The 27,720-nt window shown below is 39.2% G+C and overlaps 1 protein-coding gene across 4 annotated transcripts in view; it reads right to left on the bottom strand.

Moving 5' to 3' along the window:
- The window catches only part of kifap3b (kinesin-associated protein 3b), a 28,941-nt gene extending 25,547 nt beyond the window's left edge, over positions 1 to 3,394 (bottom strand). For 2 of the 4 annotated variants that reach the window (XM_047161372.2, XM_053687220.1), the window contains exons 1-4: positions 3,241 to 3,370; positions 2,367 to 2,469; positions 1,884 to 2,015; positions 765 to 916 (exon numbers count right to left, since the gene is read on the bottom strand). In XM_047161372.2, the coding sequence (XP_047017328.1) occupies positions 765 to 916; positions 1,884 to 2,015; positions 2,367 to 2,407 (325 nt within the window). In that variant the 5' untranslated portion in view covers positions 2,408 to 2,469; positions 3,241 to 3,370. Of the gene's footprint in view, positions 1 to 764; positions 917 to 1,883; positions 2,016 to 2,366; positions 2,470 to 3,240 lie in introns of all 4 variants that reach the window. The other 2 variants (XM_053687219.1, XM_017491475.3) reach the window with 2 other exon arrangements.
- Between the last annotated feature and the right edge of the window lie 24,326 nt (positions 3,395 to 27,720).

Genomic DNA, 27,720 nt, shown 5'->3' with positions numbered 1-27,720 from the left:
CCATAGTTCCAAATAAAGAATGTGTGTCTGAAATTTTGACAGGTAGTGTGTGTGGATTATATATATATATAAATAAATATATATATAAATAAATATATAATCTACACTGTCAGTGAGAATTTTTTCTTAAGTTTAATTAACAAGACAAAGCGATACAAAATGATACAGAGCCGCAATTAAATTTTTCTTGAACTTTTCATTAAAATTCAAGATCAAATATTCAAATGTTTTAAATTCAACAGAATTCAGGGTCACAAATTCAGGTTGGAAAATGAAGAAATCTTTAAACATTCAGGGTAAAAAAATGTACATGGTAAAAAAAATTCAGAAAGTAAAAAAAAAATTTTTTTTAAATACCAAATTCAGATTAAAAAAGTCAATGAATCAATAAATAAGATTCTGGGTCAAAAATTTAGAAAGTAAGAAATTCATCTCGGCTCAGTTTAGCAGCACGTGTGGGAAAAAAAGAGAAAAAGCTGGCATGTACGATTTATTAATTACGATTCAGGTCCTGCAACCGAGTCGATTCAGAGTCTAAACTTTTCCTCACTTGAAAGCGGATAGCAACTCGCACAAACCCGAGTGCAACTGCTGTGTTCTCACCTGACTAAAGAACCACGCTGAAACCGAGAACTTGAAATGAATAAATTCAGCATCTCTAACACGCAGCCTGATGAACGTGACTTTAAAATGAGAAACGCGAAGAATATTAAACACTACAGTGTGTTAGGAGTTACGGATTCTCCGCTTTCATGCGGGAACACCTTTACTGCTGGCCTTCTTGCGGTTCTGCAGGTAGAAGAGCAGATGTTCAACCTCGGCCACTTTGGACGGATGGATGAGTTTGCATTCGTCCACCACCTTCCTGGCGAGAGAGGAGATGTCTGTGCTGGTGTTGAGACTCTTCAGTCGTATGCTGAGAACACACAAGAGAACACAAAGGGCAAAAATGATTTCATTTAGAAAGTATACCATTTAGGTACAAAAATTCTGATAGTAAAAAATTCTGGAAAAATTATATATATATATATATATATATATATATATATATAAATCAGATTTAAAACCTAGATTAAAAATTCATTAAAGAAAAATATTAGATTAAAAAAATGAAGAAGCACTTTCAAGCATTTAGCTTGAAATTTCAGATAGTAGATAATTCAGGTAAAGAATTTAAAATCTTTAGGGTGACAAATTAATTTTGTCAAGAATTCAGATTTTAATCAGAAAGTTTCAAATAAAAAAGTGAAACGTTCATGTAGTCACCAAAATGAAGGTTCAAACATCTCTGCATAAAATTCAGCTTAATATCTCCGAAAGTTTAAAATTCTGGTTGAAAAACTCGGGTAATAAAAAAAAAATCAGGTTCAGGTAGTAAAGTAGTAAAGAATCCAGATTATTTAGAAAAAAAAATCAGAAAGCTTAAGATTCAAGGTTAAAAGTTCAAGTGGCAAAAAAATTCCGGTTCACAAATTCTGTTTTTTAAAAAAAAAAAAAATAGGGTTAGGAAGGATTAGAAAATAAATACAAAATGAGCATAAAAAAATTCATGTTAAAATTTCAGAAAGCAAAGAAAGAATTCAAGGGTCGAAAATTCAAGTAGTAAAAAATTCAGGTTAAAAACGAATGTCTCCTGTACACCAGCTCTGCTGAGACTAACAGCTAATGTAGCTAAGGGAAGATTCGAGCTACCAGTTTAGTGCTGTGTACACCGCATCACCTCAACACATCATATGTGCATCAACAGGTTCATAAAATTCTAAATGTGCCTGTAATAACCTGTTATGAGTGCGAGCGCATGAGTCAAGGTTGAGTGTGAGGTATTACTGATTTTTCTCCGTTTCACCCGAAGACACCTGATGAAGTGAAACTGAAACACCTACATCTTCTGACACTCTTTGCGCTCCTCGAGTACCGAGTCTCCATTTTCTCCCAGGACGCAGGCCTCCACCTCGTAGTGGACCACCAGAGCCTTCTCCGTGGGGTGAACATCGATATTCCCTGGCTTCACCTTCCTACAAAAAAAATCAATCAATCAATCAATCAATCAATCAATATAAAAACATAATTAACCAATGCATTATTGTAACCCTTTCATGCACAGTCTCCACACTATAAGCTTTAAATCTCCTCTGAATCACTTGAGACCTTCAATGAATCATTATCCTGCTTTTCACCGCTCGAGTGTGTAAATTAAAATTTTTTATTATTTTGTCTTCTGGGAAATATCTTCTGTAGCTACTGAAGGGCAGTACTAAATGAAAACCATTAGATCTTTAAACAAAATAATAACAATTTACACCGATCATCCTGCTCAAAAGTTTACCCCCCCCCTCGCCTTCTTGAGCATCAGTGAGCATTTGCACCTTTTGTAATAGTCGTGTACGAGTCCCTCAGCCGTCCTCATTGTGAAAAGATGGATCTGAACATCATATAGACGCTGTAGGAAAGGGGACCTGGAGGATTTTTCTGAAGAACAGTGGGTAGTTTAACTGCTCAGGACGAATAAGGGACTCATGAACACCTCTCACAAAACATAAACACATCAAGTCGTGGATCATCCAGGTAACGACACACAGGATTAATAATCAAGCGTGTGTAAACTTTTGCACTGGTTTGTATGTGTAAATTCAGTTATTATTGTGTGTTGTGGACGATATGTAAACATCTGTTATGTGAAATAGCTTCTTCAGGGCAGGAATAAATAAAAAGCAACATGCAAATTTTATGATACCTCATATATATATATATATAATTATGAACATTGTAGAGGTTGAAGGCATATGTAAACTATGCATGTTATGCATGAAAGGGTTAAAAACAAATCCATTAAACAGTACTACATTTAAAAAAAAATACATATATCAAGTACCAAATAATATAAATAATGTGTAAAATAATAATAATAATAATAATAATAATAATAATAATAATAATATGTGCAATAAATTTAATTCATGTTACAGAAATACATACAATAAAAGAATTAAATTGAGCCAGAATATTTTTTTGTTACAAATACTGTAGATATAAATGTTTTGTGTGTGTGTGTTTATATATACATACATATATATATATATATATATATATATATATATATATATATATATATATATATATATATATATATATATAGGTGCGAACGAGCTGAAACACACCCTAACTGCAGTTCAGCAGCTCTCCTCTGCTAGTTTCTACACCTTCTTCTGTTTCATTTATATTAATAAAAGATAAGATTACCGTTTTAGATACTGCGCGTCATCCGACTGCATTTTATTCCCTCTTTATAATCAGTTTTCTTTATTATATTAGTGAACATATAACAGGATTAAGCTGTAGCCGATGTCAGAGTATTGATGCACCGGTCTGCGTTCCAAACACATGACTAGTGTGTGTATTAGTTCACTCCGTAGGGCACACGGCGCCATTGTTTTGTAAGCAGTAAAGTGCACTATCTAGGAAAAAAGGACTGGTTTTGAGATCCGTCCTCAACCACCGGAGTTTCTTTCTGCGGGTGTAAAAGTCGGGGCTGCACTGAGAGGAGAGTGTCACAGCGCCACCTGTAGGGCTGGAGGGAAGGGAAAATAAACTACTAATACTCTATAAACACTGCAGGCTACGATTTCACTTGTCGATATTTTTCCCCCTCTTTGTTATACATTAAATATATTGTTCTCTGTTGTATATTTTAGATGAAATTAGGATATGATATTAAATCACTATTAAATCAACTTAAACCTGAAATCAACAAAGTTGAGATTCATGTTGAAAAGTAGCTTTCATGTTTGCCCTCTGCAGTATTAAACTTTAATAATAAACAAGCATTCTCGTGTGTTTCATTAGGTTTATATTAATGCTCTTGTTGTAATATGATAGAATTTGTATAGTAACAACTTAGACGGACTAATACAGTACAGCATAATGTACGCTACATATAATCTAGCTAAGTGTAATAAGTAGATTTGGAAACTGTTGTTATTTAGCGTGTATTTAGCATTTATGGAAGGAGTCTCCAGAGTCGGATCTTGTAACAGTCCGACGTAAAGCTGTAGCTTTAAGTTTTCCGACATCTTCTAGACAGAGGAGTTTACGCTTCTTCGCGGTTTCTCGGTAACACAACAGGCTGTGGTTTGTTTGGGGTTTTTTTTGTCTCATTAACTTTAAGAAAGAGAATAAAGACAGGCCGGTGAAATAATGACGGTTTATAGCTGCTATAATGTAAGTGAGAACAGGAGCTAACTTGTTTCTTGGACTTTCCCCACAAAATTACAAGTAACTATAAACTATTCAGAAGTTTTACTAGATTTCTAACAAGTTTTTTTTTTTTAATTAATTGTACGAATTACAATTCACATGGTATAAAAGGAATATACATTCAGGACGGGCTGCTATAGGAAAATAATCAACCGTAAGATGATGTAAGCTGCTCTGTCTTGAAGATGTTGGAAAATTACAGGTTTACCTCTGACTATTACACAGGAGACTCCTTCCATAAATAATGTATAACGAAACAATAACGTATTACTCAAAGGGCATTAATATAAACCTGTGATTCGTAGATACATTGCTGTCAGAGCTGCTTTTTTTTTTAAATGAATCAACACCTATGCTTTTTGAAACCTTGTTTTTTTTCCCCATATGACTCGCTCACTTTGAGTTTTTCGACAATTTCTTTCAAAATCCTATAAAAACATCTCTCTGTCTCAAAAAATATATATATATAAAGGCGCATCTCTCAGGAAGTGGCTCATAAGCGTCTCCTCTTCCAGGAACCAATCATGAACCCACACTGCTGAGGAGAAATTGTTTTCAGATGGGAGCAGAGATAGAAGAGGGCCTCCATTGTTGCTGTATGCACAGACTCTATTTCTGGCATAGGCGCTCCTTCAGGTTTGTCAGATTTAATATACCGGAACACAGTTCGCCTGTTTCCACAAAATTATCCAGACAAAATGCAGTGAGGCGATTTTTAAAAAGAGGTGGAACTGAAAACAATCTCAGAAGCTGTTTCACAATCAGAGCGGGGCATTTGGAGCTACAGTCAGGACACTCGGTCTGTCTAAAGGCGGCTTGATGGGTTCCATGTTTCCCGTGAGGAATCAGCATTAATTCTGATGTGTTTATTGCAGACCAGATGAACACAGATGAGTTCTTTGAAGATTATTACATGTCATACTACACCATATATATATATATATATATATATATATATATATATATATATATATATATATATATATATATATATGGTGTGGTATGACATGTAATAATCTCAAAATAACTCAACACACAGCCATTAATGTCAAAACCGCTGGCAACAAAAGTGAGTACACCCCTAAGTGAAAATGTCCAAATTGGGCCTAAAGTGTCAATATTTTGTGTGGCCACCATTATTTTCCAGCACTGCCTTAACCCTCTTGGGCATGGAGTTCACCAGAGCTTCACAGGTTGCCACTGGAGTCCTCTTCCACTCCTCCATGACGACATCACGGAGCTGATGGATGTTAGAGAGCTTGTGCTCCTCCACCTTCCGTTTGAAGATGCCCTACAGATGCTCAATAGGGTTTAGGTGTGGAGACATGCTTGGCCAGTCCATCACCTTCACCCTCAGCTTCTTTAGCAAGGCAGTGGTCGTCTTGGAGGTGTGTTTGGTGTCGTTATCATGCTGGAATACTGCCCTGCGGCCCAGTCTCCGAAAGGAGGGGATCATGCTCTGCTTCAGTATGTCACAGTACATCTTGGCATTCATGGTTCCCTCAATGAACTGTAGCTCCCCAGTGCCGGCAACACTCATGCAGCCCCAGACCATGACACTCCCACCAACAAATTGAGGAAAAAATGAGGGTTGGGGATGGAGGGACCTTCTGCTGGTGCATCGTTCTCGTTCTCGACTATGCCATTTAGTGCACTTTCTCTTGGAAAGCCAGTACACCGAAGCACCAAAGTCTGAAAATCTGGTATTATTCTACACATCTGTGCATATAGAGCCTGAACGGCAGGCTATCACAGCTGGCAGAGCGAACTCTCTGCATGGATTCAACCCAGTGACCTTTACCAGATCCAGAATGTCTCACACATGTTAGTCATCGTCTTCCCCGAAAACCCGTTTACTCCCATAATTAAATGTTTTCATTTCTCTGAGTGAGTCATCGGGCTGGGTCTGCACCCTTGAAACCTTGCCATCATGGATGTGGAGGAGGTCTGGGGACATGTGACGCTGAGCTCATGCTCAATCCATGCCATCGCTTTTGGATCCATCACCGTCAGCGCCAACGCTCCGAAATTGTTTGGAAATCATCCGCAGAGCCACCGATGCCAACAGATCGAGTTCCTGTTTACACTCTTTTCCTCACAGCGGACTGCTTTGTCCATAGCGGAACATGTTTTTTTTTCTGAGTCCCCTCGTCCCTTGACATGCTGGAGCACTCGAACAGGCAGAGCGGCCGTAACGAATAAGCACCGCAGTAATCCGGCTAATTCAGGGTGATTTATGGAGAGAGCTGTAAAATATGACTTTAATAACAGTTACAAATGGTTCACCCGACGTCTGTTTGAGGGGAAAGGGACAGAATATCTTGGCAGGAGCGTTTGTTATTAGTGAAATGTGAAAACTGTGGCTCTGGTGTTGCTGTTATGGTTACTGCAGACGAAACTATTGATAAAGTCGCTGGTCTCGTGGTTGTGCTTGTCACTGAGTTTGGGATGCTTTTGTGCGACTCTCGTAAAGCCCCAGACTGCGGGATCTGCACAGTGCCAACTCTTATACACATTACTGGTACAGAAACCGCTCGAATTTACAATGGACGGATTGAGTAAAATAGGCAGTGCTATTTTTGGTAAATTTACTGCTTCACTGATTCAAAATGGACGCCATAATTGGACATAATTTACATGAGGACATCAGCGATTTAGTGTTTAAACCCTTTGAGACCTTAAACTTAAACTTAAAAGTGGCCAGCTGTGCGCAACTTTATATTTAGGACAGTAATTCAGCAGTTTAATCACACTATCATAAATAAATCCACCTCTTCAGTTCTCCCAGTGGATGAACTAAATAACATTCTTTGCTAATTTATTGTTTATTTCTGTAGTACAAGAACATCAGAAAACTAATGAATAAAAGATTCAAAGAACAACGTTTTTATAGAATGGGACACTTTATATTCAGATGCATCGGTATGAATGATTAAATGTTTAAAGTTCTGACATTTCTTATTGAACTGCCGAACCAACAATAACATTTGGATCATGATCAATAAAGCATTTTAAACATCCTGCACATGTAGGATACAGCTACTGTATTTACATATATTTAATCAGTCAAAACATGTTTAAAGTCTGAGGTTGGCTGTCTTGTATGAGGCTTAGGTAGCTAACGAGTAAGGAGCGCTTATAGCATCCAGATTAGCATGACTCATCGGAAAATGACACTGTTTGGCTCGATAGCATCACTTCAGCATTAACTTTCATTAAACATAACAGAATAAAGTGCTTTAACATCACTGACAACAAATCCCTCAGCACGTCATGTCTCACTCGGCTTCACGAATGAAATTTTAGGTGTTCTGACACCACACAAAACTCTGCTAGCGTCTCTGACATGGTAGCCGTAGTGACAGGAGCATTGTGCACAGCTAGCGCTTGTTCATACACTACTTACTGTATCAACAATATCAACAATATAAATAAATCTAATCTATACAGTGAAGTCTTTCAGAAATGTGACTGAGCACAGGTTATAATATATATATATATAGGTACTTGAGATAACTTAACTAGCTAGCGTAGCTACCACATTCATCATTCATCGCTTTGCTAGTGAGTTAATAAGCAAATAGTTTCTCTATCTGTGAAAGATTAGCCATGTGTTGAAAATGTCAGCCAGTGCTAAAACCTCAAGGGCTGGACAACTCGGTACAGCGTTAGTGTCGAGTCTTATGCTGTTTACACGATGCTAAACTGCTAGCTATAAGCTTCCCTTAATCGTTAGCAACATTATCCTTGCAGCTTCAGTGCTAAACTAAATCTAAACCAAGCATGTTTTGGCTGATCAGTGAAATCTGCTGTAAGGGGGAAATACTGTGCAGTTCATTTCAGCTCAACTGAACAGTTTTGCCTTTAACCCTTTGACTACAAAAAATAAAAACATAAATCAAGATATATATATATATATATATATATATATATATATATATATATATATATATATATATATATATATATATATATATATATTTTAATGGCCAAGTCTAAGGTAATCAAAAACTACTGACATGCATATGCGGTATATCTATGCATTCTGATATGGTATTAAACATGCTCTATAAGCTCATTTTGATTCTGTATGATTGATGTGGATTTGACTGATATTGATTTGTAGTAGGAAGATTATTATTATTATTATTATTATTATTATTATTATTATTATTATTATTATTTTATTATTGGTTAATTGTGTCCTGTTGACTAATTATGGAGATCTTGCCATCAATCAAGCTAAAGGGTCGTATGATGAAGCCTTGGGTTGTTTGGGTTTTTTTAATGTACTTATGATGGTCTAAATATTTAGTATTTTTGCAGCCCTACATCATCTATAATGAAAATTTAGCTCTGTAATTTTGGATTTTATTCCATTTTTTGCTTAAATGGGAATGTCCCATTTAAGTCACTCTGCATTCAAGTCCTCCTGGGATGTTCGTATTTATAAGTTGGGAAGTCGTAATTACAGTGGCAGCTTGACAGTGCTTGGGCTTGAACTCCAGACCTTCTGATTAGTAACCCAGAACCTTTAACCACTGAGCCACCACTTCCCGTCGTCATGATGTCAGGTGTGTTCGAGTCACTGTGTACACCTCGAGATGGCGGTGTACCTTCCCGTAACACAGCAAGGTTTTTTTTTTAACTCTAATTCTAGAAAATGAAGAACATCCATCCATCCATCCATCTTCTACCGCTTATCCTTTTCAGGGTCGTGGGGAACCTGGAGCCTATCCCAGGGAGCATGGGGCACAAGGCGGGGTACACCCTGGACAGGGTGCCAATCCATCACAGGGCACAATCACATACACATTCACACATCACGGACACTTTGGACATGACAATCAGCCTACCATGCATGTCTTTGGACCTGGGGAGGAAACCGGAGTACTCGGAGGAAACCCCCGCAGCACGGGGAGAACATGCAAACTCCGCACACACAGGGCCACGGTGGGAATCAAACTCCCAACCCTGGAGGTGTGAGGCAAACGTGTTAACCACTAAGCCACCATGCACAATTATATCATAATTATACAATGCGATCGTATTCTGTGGAGGCATTTAGCTTGTTTTATTGTAAATAATGAAAAAAAAAAGCCTGACAATAACACGCTGCATATAACAAACACATGATAACTGAAATAAGCTCCTGAGACGAGTAAACGTTCGATTTCAAGGACACGCTCCCAACTCGGAAACGTAAAGAAAATCCCGAGTTTCCCGAGACGACTTTGTGGTGGCGTTCAACTCGTAAATACAATCTTTCTGGAATGACTTGAATTAACCATCAGACCAACTGGTGCAGTAATGGACGTCCATGAACGTCTCTGGTCAGGCCAATAATTCTAGGATCTCAAAGGGGTTAAAAACAGGGTTAGAAACAGGTTAAAGCTGACTTATTTCAGTGTTCAGAGGAATGTTATTCTGTTATTGCATGCCGTTAACTCGGGTCGTTTCACATCTCTGCCTGTTTTTGTCCTCTGACCTCCAGTTTATGCTTTAGGTATATGGCTTTTTACGATGCACGGCCGAGGTCGGCAGCAACGCTTATGAAAGAACCCGAACCTGGGATTCGGAGCTTTGACTTCATCAAAGGGTTTATATATATAGGACAGGAATAACTTCACAGGAATATGTTCAAGCGGCTCTTGTGTTAACACCGGTGAGACTGGAGAGTGTCGAGCGACTTAGCAGAAAGCTTCCCACCAGAACCTGGGCCAGATCCTTCTGAAAATAATCAACAACGGTGCTGCTAAGCATCGAAGGATCCCCGAGGCTATATACGCATTTCAGCCAAGTACATCATTATTCAGAAGACGGGGAAAGAATTCTGCGGCACTGACGCCGCCGTTGCGCACAGATTTATGTCAAAGATGGGAAGAGTTTCACAACAGAAAAAGTTTTTTTTTTTCTGGTCGACAAAGAGAGAAGGAATGTTGTTCATTGTCACATGATGTGGTGGGAGAAGGCCTCGGAGGCCCCCCGTTTTTTCTTTTTTCCTCCGCACGAGGCGCACATCTTGCCTGCAGATGTGCCGATACCACAAACACTTCAAAGTGCCTCCTCTCCGACCAACTGATACCCTGACGCCAACTGTAAATGTCCTGGACATGCAGAATGGAAAATGTGAATCCTCTCGCATAGCTTCCTGAGGAGTGTGGAAATCCACAATTGCACAATTCAGACAACAAACGAGTTCCTTCCATCCGAGAGACAAGCGGGCCTTTTACTTCAACATGAATACGCATTGTTTTGAACACCTTCAGGGCTAACATTAAACATTTGGCCATGTCAGATTTATAAAAAAAAATTTTTTTTTAAACCCACTTGGGAATTTCTGCAACTGCTAGAAGGGCTTTGGAGAAAATACTAACAAATGCTTTTATGAAAAACATCACAAGAGATATTTATTATGTAGTATATCCAAGCTTTCTGGGGAAAAAAAAAAAAATGAAGGAAAATCATATTATTCGTTATTAGAGAAACGTACTTGAAAAAAATGAATCATTAGAGCAATTTATTTTATTTAAAACTTCCAGAAAAATCTCAACATCTCAAACTCTCATGACATCGTTCGCTGGAATCAGTCTCCAGCTTGACGTTCATGGTTTATCCACTGACTAATTCTCTTTAAACCTTCATGCACTAGTAGTAATGTCTGTATTTCCAACTTGAGAGAAAGGTAAAATGATGCAGTTGGGCAGATATGATCTGTTTCTTTACTGGTAATGATGCTGTCTGAACTAGCTGAAGCTGTTAATTTAATGTATTTATTCATTTTCATATGATTCATTTTCATGTGATTCATTTATATGTGATTCATTTTCATGTGATTCATTTACCTTTTCTGTTCTCTCCTCCCTTCCCTTTCCCAAATATTTAATTGAGAAGAAGAAAAAAACAAAACAAAACAAACAACCCCCCCCCCCCCCCCCCCCCCCAGGCTCATCTTGGCTACTCAATAACTGTCGCTGGTTATATAAATATTATAAAACCCAAGAACAGGCACAAAAATTTACGTGGGAAGTGTCTGTAACTCCCTAGCTGAAGCTTTAATAAAGACACAAAAACTCATCAAAGGTTATCAAATCACGCACTCTCCGAGTTTCCTACCATCATGTAGACTTACCAAACGTCTTACTTTGGCTGTTTCTCAAATGATAATAACAAGATCTTTTAAAAACTTAGCTTAACTCCAGTCGTTCCCTCACCAGCCTTTCGTTTTTTCTCTCTCTTGAAATAAATAAGACAAAAAAAAAAAAACACACACAACAACAACGAGCTTATCATGTTCCTGAGAAACCACAAAAAGTGTAAACAGTCCTGAAGATGAAGATGCCAGAAAAGTTGAAATGAAGTGCTGACACTGGAGACTCCTTCCACAAATGTCATAAATTTCTCCTTACGGAAAACGTCACCATATCAACATTATACGGTTATTGGAACGAGCGCATTAATATAAAGCTGCGCTACTGTCAGTGCTGCTGTTATAGAAAATTAATCAACACCTTGGGGGGCGTGGTCAATTTTTGTATGTTTGTAATAGCCACGCCCCTTGCAATCCTATAGCATCTGGAATAAAATAGTTTAATGCCTATAAAACTATACCACAATGACTGTGCTGGGTAACCTGTCGCGAACAACTTCCCACTGACGTGATATAACTTTCATGAATGTGATTTTTTTTAAAGCGTGCTCGAGTCAAAGCCATGGTTTACACCACACGGTAAATATTTTAGCTTACACTCTTACATTCGTAAGTCTTGCATGACACCTAAAGCAAAAGGACCAACCACCAGGAACCACCAGGAACCACCAGGGCAGGGAAGGAAAATAAACAGTCGTCCCACACCACAAACCAAGACGGGGAAGTCCGGTGAAAGTAGGCCTTTTAAAAAGCAGTGATGCATGAAACGTTGTTATTCCAGACGGTTAAATAGTACGGTGAGATGTAAAAATACGAGCGGTGATGAAGGAAGACTGCGCGACAGAAAAAATAACGTCAGATTTACACAATCTAAATCTGACTTAGAGAGGACCTGGAAAATGTGTTCGGTTATACAGTACATTCGATTATTATCGCTGCTTGTTTGTAGATAAAAAACGTGTTTTTTTTCTGTTCTAGTGAACTGCCAGAGCATCACTGACAACGTGCCAAACAACAGTGAGGAAAAAAATCATCTTCAGTGTCTCAGCTCGGTGTTTTACGCTTCACTTTGGATACAAACGACTCCCAAATAATTAAACACAACCGACGCCTTGTCTGGGTCGGCGTGGAAGCCTATTTATTTGCTGTGACTCGTTTATGAATCCCTCGAGTCGGTTTTTATTTTGGAACCACATCCTGGTAAAACATAAATAAATAAACGGGTCACTTGGCTAAAAATGCACCCAAACAGGATGCTAATAAAAATAAATAAATAAATAAATAAACAATGACAGCATCAGGCTGCAAACAGGAAAGTAATAGAAGCTGAAAAAGACGCCATAGTGAGGAAGTAAAACCTTACAGACGAACGACTTCTCTACTAAGACTAATCACACCATCGGAGTCTGTATTTTTTTACGTAAGTAAGCTAACTGTACTAAGGACATACACCCACCAGGGGCACCAGAGATCCCTGCTACTTCCTTCCCAGCTTTGGTTTTCCTCGTACACGTTTAATTTGAGGTCGTGTATGACAGGATGAAATAAAATCATTGTAAAACATTCTATTTTTGGAACTAAATGAAGTTTGGGACTAAAGTTGCGAGCGAGGAGCTGAAAAAAACCCACCAAAAAACGTCGGATCTCCCGTGCTGTAGGATCGGTCTGAGGAATCGATCGAGGCACTTGTTTGGATTTCTCGCTGAACTGTGTCATGTGTAATTCACACAGAAGTGATAAAAGCCCCAATTAAACGTTGCGATACGTGTGGCGTGCCTCCGTTTTGTCGCTGTTTCGCTAGTGTGAAAGTTGCCATGTGATGTGAGGGTTTTTAAAAAATTTTCCCACCTCTGACTAGGGGGAAAAAGAGGTGGGAATTTCCCACCTCTGACTAGGGGAAAAAAAGAGGTGGGAATTTCCCACCTCTGACTAGGGGAAAAAAAGAACCCCCCCCCCCCAGATTGGAATTCCTACTCAACCCCGAGTCAACAACACAACGTGACATTGTCTTTTACACCAGAGTAAAAGACAGGTAGTTTTTCCTCGGGGCCTTGCTCATTAGGGATCAATTCGTACGTTTTAAATCTATATCCTGAATTGATATGTTTCTGTAAAGCTGCTTCGGGACAACATCCACTGTTAAAAGAGCTATAGAGTATATATATATATATACGCTTTTAGGTCATTTAAGTGATAACATGTTCAGAGAGGCTTAGCTCATTGTATAATAAAAGGGTCCTTACGTACGTTTTGTGCACGTATCTTACGGCGAGACAGATCGGTCATAAAGCCGGTACAGAATCGGTACACTCACAAACCGTACAAATCAGCACGAAGAGAATGATTTTAACCAGAAGAGAAGGTACGTCAACGTGGCCACTCACACCGCCAACAGGAAATAAAACATCACTTTACTACATTGAATGAGTTTATAGTAGTTTTTACTTGAGATTAATCAACCTAGACGCCACTGGTTCAGGTTAAACCTGTTGAAAAAGCTACGGCTCACTGTTTTGAAAAAAAGAAAATATATTACGTATATGGAAACGCAGTCTTCCGTCGAGGCGTCCATGTTTGTTTGGTATGTAAGACTCCAGGCTTGTGATTGCAGTCGAATGCAGCATTAATTTTACTGGCATTGCTATCAGCAGGCAGTCGAACAGCATTGTGGGTAAAGCAGAAAACGATTAATGAAATGGATTTAAACCAAAAATGTCAACTAAATTGCTCATTAGAAAATACATTTTGGACGACACGTGATAAAGATGAAGATTAATATGCAAATCATTCAGGCTGTATTGCTTCCTTTAATAGAAGAGATGAAGAGTGAGTGAGAGAGTGAGAGAGAGAGAGAGAGAGAGTTCATGCATTTTTATCTATTATAGGTACAATATTGTCTTACTTGGCTTGTATTTTACACATCTGTCTGAAACCGTGACCTCTTTTTACTTAAACACACAACACATTAGCACAATCCTCACTGTAGCTTACTGTATATGCTCTGATTGTCACTTTTCATTAATAGCATATTATATTACTGCACTTTGTCATACTGTGAAGCCGGTTACGTTTTCTTAGTAGACCGCCAATAATTATAATTTACTTGCCTTGATCTAGATCAACACAAACGAGCTATTTTAAACCAAGAATGAAAGAAAGGAAGAAAGAAAGGAAGAAAACAAACCGAGTACGCTAACACACTCTTGCTGATGGCAATAACTTCACTAATCTTAACCAGATGTTCACTAATGGCTCTTTAAGAGTCTTCGGGGGAGCGACGCTGAAAAGATCGGTGCTCTGATCTCGGTTTTTTGGAGCTCCACGAGAGCAGAAACGCCACACACCATCATCTGGCAGCTCCGCTCCTTAGCAACTCACCTGTTTATGTGGAAAACAGTCCTGCGTGTCGTTTAACAATTAGCCGAGCGTGACAGATGCTAACCCCTCGGTATTGTTCCCTGCTTAGCAATGTTCTCTCCCTAGCCAGTCTTATTCAATTTTACAACAATACAACTGCAAGATTTATTTTAAAACTGGATTTCCAGTGAGACAGTTTTGAGATGGTTTATTAGCTTCACACTAACAGTAGTGTAAAGTACCTCCAGACTGGGTTTAAATCTTAATGTGGTTCTAGCTTAAAGCACAAACGTTTTAGCAAGACTAAACCGCAGAAAAGCTCTGATATACTGTATATGAGACGTTTTTATACGTATGTAACAGTTTTACATTGAATTCTTCACGATAAGCGTGTAGTTAGATCTATTAGCATATCTTGCTAAGCATAGCTTACTAGCGAGAAACTTTTTACCCTGTGAATTTGCGAAACTTGGATAGAAAATGATAGATTTCAAAAACAAACAGTGTAAAGTAACTGTTGCTCACTGTGGCTCATCCAGCTACGTGTAAATGCTGTAGAGTTGCTAACGGTGTATGATTTTCTTTCTCCAAAGCTAACAATACTTCAGGCTGCACATTCATCCTCATCCTCATCATCAGATATCACAGCTACGTGTTCTTCAATGAATCGGCATTTTATTATTATTTGTAATTATTCTAATGTACCGAGCGAAGCTGGCTATTTAGTCAGTGCTCGCTAATACTCAGTGCTAATAATGTCGGTATGATTACAGTGTACATGTTTAGTTTGTCACAGTCAATCGTTTAGTGTAAACGCAGGCTTAAAAATTTATTTATTTAATAATTATATAAATAAATATCTAGCTTGCTAACACTAACACTACATTCCATCCAAAACTGAATCAAATCAGGACTCACGGGGGTTTCTTTTCTCAACACTGGTGAAGAAAATAGAGAGGTCATGCAGTAAATCGGCATGATGTACTGGAAGGTTTTTGTGTACAAGTGTGAAAATAATTGAAATGTCCGTGTGAAATCCTGAAGAAGCACATCTACTGTAAAAACACAAACCTGGGACAGAGTATAGTAACCACTGTTGGAGAAAAGAACAGTAGAAATAGTATTTTTACCTCATATAGGTATTAGCCTAATGGTTTCCATTACATGTTATGATGGATTTAATGGTTTCTCTTGTACACAGTATTGTCAAAAGTATGTGGACACCTGACCATCCAAACGATATATGATTCTTCCCCAAACTGTTGCCACAAACTAAAGAAGATGACCAACTAAGAGGCGAAAACCTTCTCCTGTTCCAGCATGAAAGCACACATGAAGACATGGTTGCAAGAAGGTGGAACAACACAAGAGTCCTGTCCTCAACCCCACTGAACACCTTTGGGATGAACTGGAACTGGAGCCTCCTCACCATCCCAACATCAGCACCTGACCTCTACTTCACTAACGCTCGTGTAGCTGAATGCTGAACACAAATCCCCACAGCCACGCCCCAAAATCTAGTGGAAAGCCTTCCCAGAAGATTGGAGCGCATTATAACAGGAAAAGGGGGAATAAATCTGGAGCGGGATGTCCAACAAGAACATATGGGTGTGATGGAGAGGTGTCCACATACTTTTGACCATACAGTGTACCATAAATGATGTAAAATATTAGCCAGTTATACCTAGGTAGGCAGATACATTTAGGATTACAGACACAAAAGTCACATAAATCCATTATATCCATTCAGTATCAACTTTGAACTATATTGGAGTCACCATTAGAGACCACCAGATACCATTAGGACCATCAAATGTATCCAGCATCACCTGTTAAACCACTAGGAACCACATGGAAAACAAAAGGCCTTCATGTAAAGTAGATAGTGGTAATAGTTGAGTAATAGTTGGACTAAAGGGTTCGCTCTGGTATATATTACTGATGTTCTGAAACGGTATAACCCGTACAATCGTGAGCACTTGGTTCAGCTCAGGAGGGTTTACTATTAATTCTTAAAAACAATCACAGCTCAGTTGGTGGAAAATTTATATATATTATATAATTACTTAATTTATATAATTATTTAATTTGCTTAGTGGTTATTGCGTTCGCCTCATACCTCCAGGTGTTGGGGGTTTGATTCCCGCTGCTGCACTGTGTGTGCGGAGTTTACATGTTCTCCCCGTGCTGCGGGGGTTTCCTCCGGGTAATCCGGTTTCCTCCCCCAGTCCAAAGACATGCATGGTAGGCTGATTGGCGTGTCCAAAGTGTCCGTAGTGTATGAATGGGTGTGTGAATGTGTATGTGATTGTGCCCTGCGATGGATTGGCACCCCATCCAGGGTGTACCCCACCTTGTGCCCCATGCCTCCTGAAATAGGCTCCAGATTCACCATGATCCAGTTGGATAAGTTCTATAGAAGATGGATGGATGGATATTTCAAGTTATTGTATGCTTTTACTTATTGTTATTGGTTGTAGATTGTTTTATTCTTTATCATTTTCCAACAAATATGTACTCTATAAAGTGCTATATAAATAAAGATTTTTTTTTCTATAGGGGGGCTAATGCAAAATTTGATTGTAACTCATAGCACCTGCTGTAAGGTTAAATATATATATATATATATATATATATATATATATATATATATATATATATATATATATATATATATATATATTTTTTTTTTTTTTTAAAGTCATCTAAGAGTCTGGAAAAGAATGAAAGAAATTGCACGTCAGCCATTTACTGTAACATAAAAGTGAAAAGATTTTTTTTTTCATTTATGGATGAGTCTGAGGTACATTCTGCTTAGAGAATGATTCAATAGCTAATAAAAAAAAGAGCAGCATAAAATATTAGACCCCAAAGAAAATATTTTTACAGCACAAGTCTTTAACCTCGTGTATTTAATTAAACGCATCAGTCAGTTAGACAACAAACCAGGGGGAAGCTCAGCTGTGTCCACTTTTCTGACCTGAGCAGACCTGTGTGTGTGTGTGTGTGAGAGAGAGAGAGAGAGAGAGAGAGAGAGAGTGTGTGAGTGAGTTCTAATAGCACATATAAAGCCGTATTTGTATGTTCCATGTTGAGATCCCAACTGATCAGATATTTTTCTTTGGACGTAGACAAAGACTCTACACACTTCATCTGATGATCCATCTTACTCTCTCGAGTGTGTCCTCGTTCGCCTCCTCTGTATGACTGAAGAAGAATCACTCGGTCTTCTGGGAACGATCCTAAACTCGCCTACACTGCCAAAATCGCTCTAGATCGGCGCTTTCCCATCCTGACGTCTACGGATTTGCACATACAAGTGTTGTTTTTTACTTTTTATTAATTAAACTTATCAGCTCGTGTGAGGGAAATTATTCATTTTTACTTTGTAATAGTTTTGTTCTTGCTCTTTTAATGTTCATCTGAGGATAACGCCTAAGAAGGCCATGTCATGTCACTGAGATCAGTACAGAATGTTTATCCACATGCAGAGACACAAACATGTTCTTCTGTCCAAGATCCTAAAACAAAGCCTGTTTGAACTGCCTCAAACCGCTTCGTATCCGTACACAGAAGTGCGTCATGCTCTGCGTTTCACATGTATAGTAGCGGTTCAGAACAAGCGCTTAAGAGCGCTCTCATTATTTTATACTGCTTAATTCTATCCTGCATTAACCATCTTTCTGTAATAAACCTTTTTACCTTCAGAGGACGGGTCTGCGAGTGTTGTCTAATTTCCACGACACTCGTTATCAAACTGAAATGTCTGAGCATAAAAATCGCTAAACTGTATGCATGAGAAATTCCCAGAGAAACTGTCTACAGTGGTCTGGCATAACGTGAACAGCATTAAATATTAACGTTAATAAAAAGCGGTGAAGGTATCACAATCCACCATGTGAAGAAGTGCAGAAATATAGACGCCGTATCACAAGATGCAGACCACTCATCAGCAGTAAAAATCGGAAAGCCAGATTGGAATTCGCAAAGAAATACTGAGAAGTGCCACAAAAGTTCTGGAACCAAGATGAACCTCTACCAAAGGGATGGAAAGTCTAAAGAGTGGAGAAAGAAAGGATCTGCTCATGATCCAAAACAAGCAAGCTGATCTGTGAAGCATGGTGGAGGTAGTGTCATGGCTTGGTCTTGCACGGCAGCTTCTGGAACATTCTCACTAATCTTTATTGATGATGGAACTCATGATGGTAGCAGCAGAATGAATTCAGTAGTCTACAGGAATATTATGTCTGACAATTTAGAGAGAAATGCATCCACATTAATGAGGAGGAACTTCATCATGCAGCAAGACAACGATCCAAAACACACTTCCGACTCAACAAAGGGAAAAGTGGAAGGTTCTAGACTGGGCAAGTCAATCACCAAGTCTTAACTCAACTGAGCAGCATTTCACCTCCTGAAGAGAAGACCGAATGGAGAAAACTCCCCGAAACAAACAACAACTGAAAGAATCTGCAGTAAAAGACATCACAAAGGAAGAATGCAACAGTTTGGTGATATCAGTGGGTCACCAGCTTGATGCAGTTATTCCAAGCAAGGGATATGCAACCAAATATTGAATGTTATTTACTTTAATACGATCTGTTCCAATACTTTTTCTCACTTAAAAATGGGGTGGTCTGCCACCAACGGTGCCATGTTCTAAGTCATTTAAGACATCTAGATGTAAATATCAGGAAGTTAAAGCTGAAATCATGTTCCAAGGGCCCCTAAAAAATGCTGCCACCTAAGCGTGTTTAAAAATAGGATCTTTACTGTCAATATCACCCATTTCATAAATTCCTTAGTGTATGACCTAGAGGATGTATAGATACGTGATACTTTCTAATATGGCTGTCAGTGGAATGATTTTTCACCTCGTGTTCGTCAAGGGTGCTGAGACTGTACTTGTCCAGAATAGTTGAAGAACTCAGCTATGAAGGATTCTGAATGAAGCTGAATAAAGGAGAGAAATTCTTTACGGACGAATTCATTCACAGCTATCAGGGCAAGATAATGTAGCAGTCACGATGAGTAGCTAGATATGTACAGTAATTCATTAAAATTGTGTATGTATTTTATATTCGCCACATTTCCATATTTTACCATTGTAAAACTTTCAAAAATCTAATCAAAAACAGGATTCAATGGTTATGGTTCATAATGGTTAATAGTTAAGAAGGCACGACTTCGTAACGAGATGTTGTTAAGTGAGTTAACTTAACAAGGAAGTAACGTTCAACTAATGTTCAAGTATTCAGGTCGGAGACCTCTGGTGGTGTGGGGTGGAATTGTCAGGCGAGACTGTAACAAGCAAGGCATTGTAACCGCACGAGAAAAACCGTATGAGAACGCACATTGTTTCCTCGCCTGCTTAGGCTGTAAAGCTTCGTCTCTTCTTATGGTTTCGCTCAAAAGAACGTCCACAACTTCCCTTTGTTCCTTAATGCAAACCAAACACGAAAACAAGTGCACATTGTATCCTGAATGACATGCCCTACATGCATTCCCAATCAGAGTCGGTCTAAAAGACGCTGCTCTAAATTTAGACTCCTGCTCCGAATAAAAAACACACTCTGTCTCTGTCTGTGATTCAGGCAGGACGCACACGCGAAGTCGAACGGCGCGTAATTGCAGGACCAAATTGGCCTATTAGCATTGCGCAATCTAACTAGCACGTGAATGACAGGAGTCTGGAATTGAAACGACGTGCAATTGCCGTCATTTTGTTCCTTTTTAGGCCTTCAAGGGAAGCGGGCGGGTTTATGATGCGCTCCCAACGTATCCACACGAGCTCGTTCGACTCTGTGGCACACACACGGGCCTTTTGTTGATAACGAATCCCGACACGGAAATGGAGCGCAGCCATCGCGCTGGTCCGAGCCTGACAGCAAGCGTTTGTATCGGAGCATCATCGAAATCCCAATGATTTCCAGAAAGCAGCTTTTCTTTTTGATCTGATGGCTTTTGAAATGCGCTCCGTGTTAATTAGCGTAGTGTGATGCAAACGTCTGATTCATAACCAAAGCTTCACATCTTCTCCTTCCAAAAATCCCAGGATCCAATTCGAATGAGATTACCTAAGAGCGAACCTTACTGTTCGATCGCCAGCAATGGATTGCAATTGGTACCAGATGTGTTTTTATGTTTTTACTCCAGACTCCGGTGCTAGTGCGAGCTTAAATCACAGTAAAAAAAAAACGAAACAAAAATAATAACAATTTACACGTTCCTCCTCCGGGGCCGCCGTAACGTCGCGGATCGGCTACGTGTTGTGATTAGCCGAGGTCTTCCAGAGTAGTCTCGTGAAAAGTGCTGAAGAGCAAAATTATTCGCTGCGATATGCCTGTATGCGTGCAAGGCTCGTTTCCCCCCCCCCCGATAAACACCCAGAGTTTCTCCCAGACTGAGCTCCAGTCCTCATATTACATCTGTAAACATTCCCTCGCTCTCCGTGTCGCCGTGAAAGCATGAGTGCGATTCAATTCTAATCAGCGCATATCTGCCGAGCGGTTTATTTACGCAGCCGAGGAAAAGCGATGGGGACGTTTTGGGCTTAGTTAAATAAACCGGCGATTAACCCCGTCCTCCACTTAAACTAATGCGTTTTCTGAGCGTTTGCTTTTTTCTCTTCCTTACGTGATGGCTGGCGTTCAAATGGCGCTACGAGGGCAAGGTCCGTGAGCACGTGTTTGGATTAGACGGCGGATCGCTTATTTTAGTTCTACACGAAGAAACGCAGAAATAAACGAATGGTAAAAATGAACACGTCATGCTGTTTAAAGCCTGAACGCTTCAGAAAAAAAGGTACGCAATGTTGTACAGCCTTCACGTTTGCCTTTTTGTTTTTTTTTAGCGACGCGCTAGAACTTCGAGGCTAACGCAGCTTCATTAAAGAAAAGAAAATGCGCCACAACAATAACATTCCGGTGTTCAGCTACACAGTGAAGGGTTGTAAACCTAGTTTGTTTATGTAGATGTTTATAGCTTGACAGTTACAATAATTTGAGAAGAATGTTCTGTGCGAAACAGACACCGTTAAGTAATTAATAGCATCAGTCCTTTAAAGTTCATGACATCTTAATAAGAGACGAGATCATGTCGAGAACCAAGATTTTTACGTATAAAGTTACGGAACACCTTAAAGTGAGCTGTATGCGTACTGTAGCGGACGAGTGCACGGTCAGCTTATCCTTCAAACCTGTCGGGACGTTCTTTACAGGAGAGAGAGACAGACGAATGAACCGTTATTAACTAAATAAATTATTGCCATTATTCTATTCGATTCACAAATCAACATAGTGAATTAAAAGCATGATAAAATAGCATACATGCTGTATATTATTATATTATGACCTGAATTTACTACCTCATACATGTTAATATCGATATACCTTTTGAAATTTCGGTTTGAACCCAGTGAAGGAAACGTCAGACTCCAGGCATTTCTTCTTTGATCGACGACATTTGGAGTAAAACGGGGAAAGCTGTTGCGATTTATTTGCTGAAAATCTGGTGTGATGGATGTGTGTATAGCAAGTGTAAAAGGTAACTTCTCACGTACCTGGACTCCTCCGAGCTTTCATCACTTGTCAGATCTGTCCTCACGCTGGCCGAGTTCTCATGAACGTAATCTATACTCAACCCTCCAGACACACACACACACACACACACACACACACACACACACACACACATACGTCAGTCCAGTGTACCGTCATTTTTGGCAAAACGGCACACCAACGTTTGAAATGCACAGAGATTCCAGATGTTTCTTCGGTTCCACACAGTATTTCGCGTGTCTAATGGGTGGACAGGACTGTGACCTCAGAACTTTTGGATAGTCAGGGCCTTACCACTAGTTTCCCAAAAGCAAACCAGAGTTGTGTCTACTTTTAACAAAATAAACATATTCCATCTAAGCTCCCTTATGCGTTCTTCTATCCCACTGGGGGAACCATTAAAGGTTCCTATCATTTCCCTACCTTCAGGATGTCCTCTAAATATCCTCAATAATAACACCCAGGTCCGTGTCCAACATCCATGTGTCTTTGAAGTCAAATATTTACCGAAACCACCTTCTCAGTTTCTTTGCTCCAATCGAAGGACGTCCACTAGTGCGATTCGTCTACTCTTAGCTCGGTAAGAACCCATAACTATCTGTAGAACCCTTGAGAAAGAGCAGAAGTTTCTCAGAAAGGACTGTTTCAATCATTTGTCCCCCAAAACTAATGTTCGCAATTCGAACTATTATTTATTTATTTATTTATTGAGGCTATTGTTTTAGTCAGTTTAGACTAAACTGTGTTTATACTGTAGGTTCTGCATTTATTACATTTTTTTAAGCGAGCCAGTGGACTTTTTTTTGTGACTTGGCAACAAAAAACCAGGCTCGGTTAATGCGGAATAGCTGCCCAACTATTCTTCTGTAGGCCTGGAAGAGCTATTATTATTATGTGCATTAATATAAGCCTACGATTTATCACATTTCGTGAACTGCCGTCAGAACTGCCGACCAATCAGAATCCAGAAATCAACAGTGCTGTGGTGGAAATATCTTGAATGAACGGTTAATGCTGTAAAGAAGGCAATATTTAAAGTCCTGTAAGAACACAGCTTTAGTGTTGGTGTTGGTGTTGGTCACTGTTGGTGTTGGTTAGTGTTAGTGTTGGTGTTGGTTAGTGTTAGTGTTGGTGTTGGTTAGTGTTAGTGTTAGTGTTGGTGTTGGTTAGTGTTAGTATTGGCCAGTGTTAGTGTTGGTGTTAGTGTTGGTTAGTGTTGGTTAATGTTGGTGTTGGTTAGTGTTGGTGTTAGTGTTAGTGTTGGTTAGTGTTGGTGTTGGTGTTAGTGTTGGTTAGTGTTAGTGTTGGTTAGTGTTGGTGTTGGTTAGTGTTGATGTTAATGTTAGTGTTGGTGTTAGTGTTGGTGTTAGTGTTAGTGTTGGTGTTGGTTAGTGTTGATGTTAATGTTAGTGTTGGTGTTAGTGTTGGTTAGTGTTGGTGTTGGTGTTGGTTAGTATTGATGTTAATGTTAGTGTTGGTGTGTGTTAGTATTGGCTAGTGTTAGTGTTAGTGTTAGTGTTGGTTAGTGTTGATGTTAATGTTAGTGTTGGTGTTAGTGTTGGTTAGTGTTGATGTTAATGTTAGTGTTGTGTTAGTGTTGGTTAGTGTTGGTGTTGGTGTTAGTGTTGGTTAGTGTTGATGTTAGTGTTAGTGTTGGTTAGTGTTGGTGTTGGTTAGTGTTGGTTAATGTTGGTGTTGGTGTTAGTGTTAGTGTTGGTGTTGATGTTGGTGTAGCTACTGAATAATATGCTTTAGGAAGAAGAAGTAGAGTAAAGCCATGGTTTTTTTTTTTAGTTATTAGGCCAAGAATGAAAAGTCATCTAAATAATGCAGACTTTCCGTTAAGGTTTGATTTTGTGTCCATCCGCAACGCGGAAAGTTCCAGTGCACAAGTTTAGGTTTCTGTTCAGACAAATGTTGACAATCTATTAACTGGAAATCTCCAGAACGCTGCAGTTCGAGTTACAGCGCTGCAGCCAAGTTCGGTCTCGGGACCAAATCCAACATAGGCTGTTATTTCGTCTAACGATTCCCCGTGCTCTGCTGGCTCTGAGGTGAGAGACGGAGAGAGACGGTTTGACAAATTAAGAGACAGGAACAGAGTTTATGAAGATGACCGATAGCGAGTTCTCTCTGACTTTATCTTATTCCCCCAGGGATGCACTCATCAAACCCATCCGTGCTGTTCAGAAAGACGTTCAGGCCCTGTGTGTGTGTGTGTGTGTGTGTGTTTGTGTGTGTGTGTGTGTGTGTGTGTGTGTCCCTGCTGGCCAAGGTCGTGTGTGTGTGTGCATCCCGCTTGAGGTGTCAGCATCCCAAACTCTCTGCAGATGTCGGTACTTACGAGGTCAGGGATGAAAATTAAAGAACAAATTCCCGAACAGGAGTGAGAGAGCAGTGAAGGAGGAGAGCGTTGAAGGAGGAGAGCGGTGGAGGAGGAGAGCGGTGGAGGAGGAGAGCGGTGGAGGAGGAGAGGGAGGCATCACATCCTTTAAGGGAGGGTCAGAAGAGGGTAAATAGCATATGACCGCTTTAAACACACTGATTGGAGCGCACCACCAATCAAATCAAAGACAGGCTGCTGGCCTTCCAGTTCTGGATGAGTTGAAGTAACACACACACACACGCACACACACACACACACACACGCACACACATTGTCGTAAAAGATAAAAAAAATAATAATAATAAAAAAAACATTTAGTGATTATTTCAACACAATTCATTACTGATTTTACTCGTCATTTTAGCGTTATGATTTTACTTTATTCAAAGGAAACTTTCCAACTAGTAATTAAGGCTTATTATTTATAAATAGTGTTTATTTTACTATCCAACTAACTTCCATTTCACTTATCTAACATCTAACATCGCAGGAAGCTCTCCAGTTGTAGTAGCTATCGGGTCTTAAGCAGCTAGCTAAGTTTGCTATTTAGCTAAGTAGCTAATCTACTGTGATGATGTCACACAATTGATTCTGTGATTGGTTGATTAGACTGAACTGAAGCCCCGGCCTTTTTGAGCCCGACACCAAAGTGCTGCCGCATCGAACATCTCAAAAGTAAATTAAATATTAAAAAGTGAAGTAAAGAAATGCGTTTCGATTATTTTTCCTGATGTTCGTCATAATTTTAACTTTATGTATTTTATTGTATTGGAATGAAATTCACACTACTTTCATCCTCCTAATAAAAGGTCTTTTATCCATGTCCTTTATTTATTCTGTCCAGCTCACTTAGCTACTCTCAAGCTAGCTAATTTCTCTAGCTAGCTCGAATTGAAATGTGGGATTAAGACCAACAGGAGCGTCGCGTCCACTAGCAAGCTAGCTAGCATAAGAGTGTTGAGATTATCTGTTGTGATGATGTCGTACGATAAAGTTTGTGATTGGTCGGTCGGAGTTAACTTTAGCTCCGCCCAATTTGACCCAGTTTTAGACAGGTTTTAATTTTTTTTATTTTTTTATTTACTTTACTATTTAACACTACGGTTATTTTAATTCCATTCATTATTAATTAAAATGAATTCAAATTTTAAATATATATATATATATATATATATATATATATATATATATATATATATATATATATATATATATATATTTTATTTTTATTTTTTTTTTATTTGAAATATTGGCAGAAAATACAAACAAAACAAACAAACAAACAAACAAACAAACAAATAATACTAATTATCCTTGCCGTTCTTAATCATCCTTTTTACATGATTTTTATTTAACAGGAGTTTTAATAAAGGATTGTATTCACTGTGCGCATATTGCCGTCCTGTGTATGACGCTTGGAAAGCATATGAAATGTAAACAAGGCGCTATAGAAATGAAGTTATTATTATTACTGTAGTAACAGTAGAAGACGTAGAGCAGAGCCTTTCTTCACTCTATACATTTTTTTTGTGCAGTAGGAGGAACAGTCACCGTGCTGATTGCAGCTCTCCACGTTGCCTCGTTATTAGCGTTCAGCCGCCTCCTAAGTGGGCTATTTTCTTCAGAGGATTTAAGGCCGAGGCCAGGAACGCTGACCCGGTGAACCCGTGCCGCTGTGTTCGCTGTTTTCCTGCCGTCAGACTCGGGCTGATCTACTCCGACCCCGGCCTCTCATCTCACCGAGCATTGCACAGGCAATTTCCTGTCCATAAATCATCCTTTATTCCAGGCTTTGACCCTGATATATAATTCTCTTGTGTCGTCTTATTGCGTTAACGTGTACGTTATATCTACACGACAATTCCGAGTCAGCGGTGTAAAGCAACTTTGCTTTGAATTTGACTTCCTTGATGTAATTTCTCTGCATAACTGCAGCGTCAGTGTTTATACGGTGTCTGGGAAAATCCATCGCAATGTCACTGTGGCTGAATTCTGCCCAAACACTAAAGCAACAACAACAACAACAACAACAACAACAACGGCAAGTATTTTCTCAATGTTCTAAATTTGGGTCGCAAAATCTGTAACTCTGATAAATATGTAAATATCTACCTTACATTATAACTCGGAAGGTCACATGACCAGATATGCAAACAATGTAGACACAGCAATTACGTTAAAATAATAATAATAATGATCATTTCAGCTAGAAAGTCATTTCAGCAAACGTTTAGACACCAATATGCAGCTGAAAATCCACAAAGTGCTTCACGTCTGCAAATCTGAACCTCGCGCTTAACGTTGTTATTTTTCTTCATTCTTCTCCCCGCCTCATTTCCTTCACAGAAGGAAGAGAAACAACTAACATACGTGGCAGATCTGTCGCGTTTCGTATGAACGAAGTCATGAGAAACGCCGCGATTGCTAACACTCGCTGTTAGCAACTTTACACGCCCCTTTAATCAGCGTGAATTCCGGTTATATTTGCAGTCTTGGAACTTTTTTAATGAACAATCTTCATGTCTTTGCTGTGTTTCAGCCACTGTTTCATCTGGAGCACAGAAACGTCCAGAATCTCCACAACGACGTGGGAAATGGGAGCGCTGGTGAAGATAAACGAATCAGGAAATGAACAATGTTTAAAACGAAGAGTTGCGAGACATTTTTTTCCCCCCGATGTTTTATTGAAGTCGCGTGGAAATGTTCGCGTATTTCAATGAAGGCCCAGCTGATTTAGATTTGGCGACGCCCACAAAACTCCATAAAAGGCAGCGCTCGTACGGCCGAAATGGAGCTGAAAGTGAGTTTTATCTCACGTCTGTGTTTAACAGTGTACAAGCACCTGGAAGACAAAATCTGGAGCAGATTTGACTGAAAAGGTGAATTAGGTGTGAATTCGAAAACGAGGTGAAAAGAAAACGGTTTGACGTGAAAATGGAGAAAATGTACTGTACACGGTGCCCTCCATTAATATTGGCACCCTTGGTAAATATGAGCAAAGAAGGCTGTGAAAA

The sequence above is a fragment of the Ictalurus punctatus genome, chromosome 17 (genome assembly GCF_001660625.3).
Source record: "Ictalurus punctatus breed USDA103 chromosome 17, Coco_2.0, whole genome shotgun sequence".
Taxonomy (NCBI): domain Eukaryota; kingdom Metazoa; phylum Chordata; class Actinopteri; order Siluriformes; family Ictaluridae; genus Ictalurus; species Ictalurus punctatus.
The sequence above is the reverse complement of the archived record's forward strand: the minus strand, read 5'-3'. Positions and strand labels throughout refer to the sequence as shown.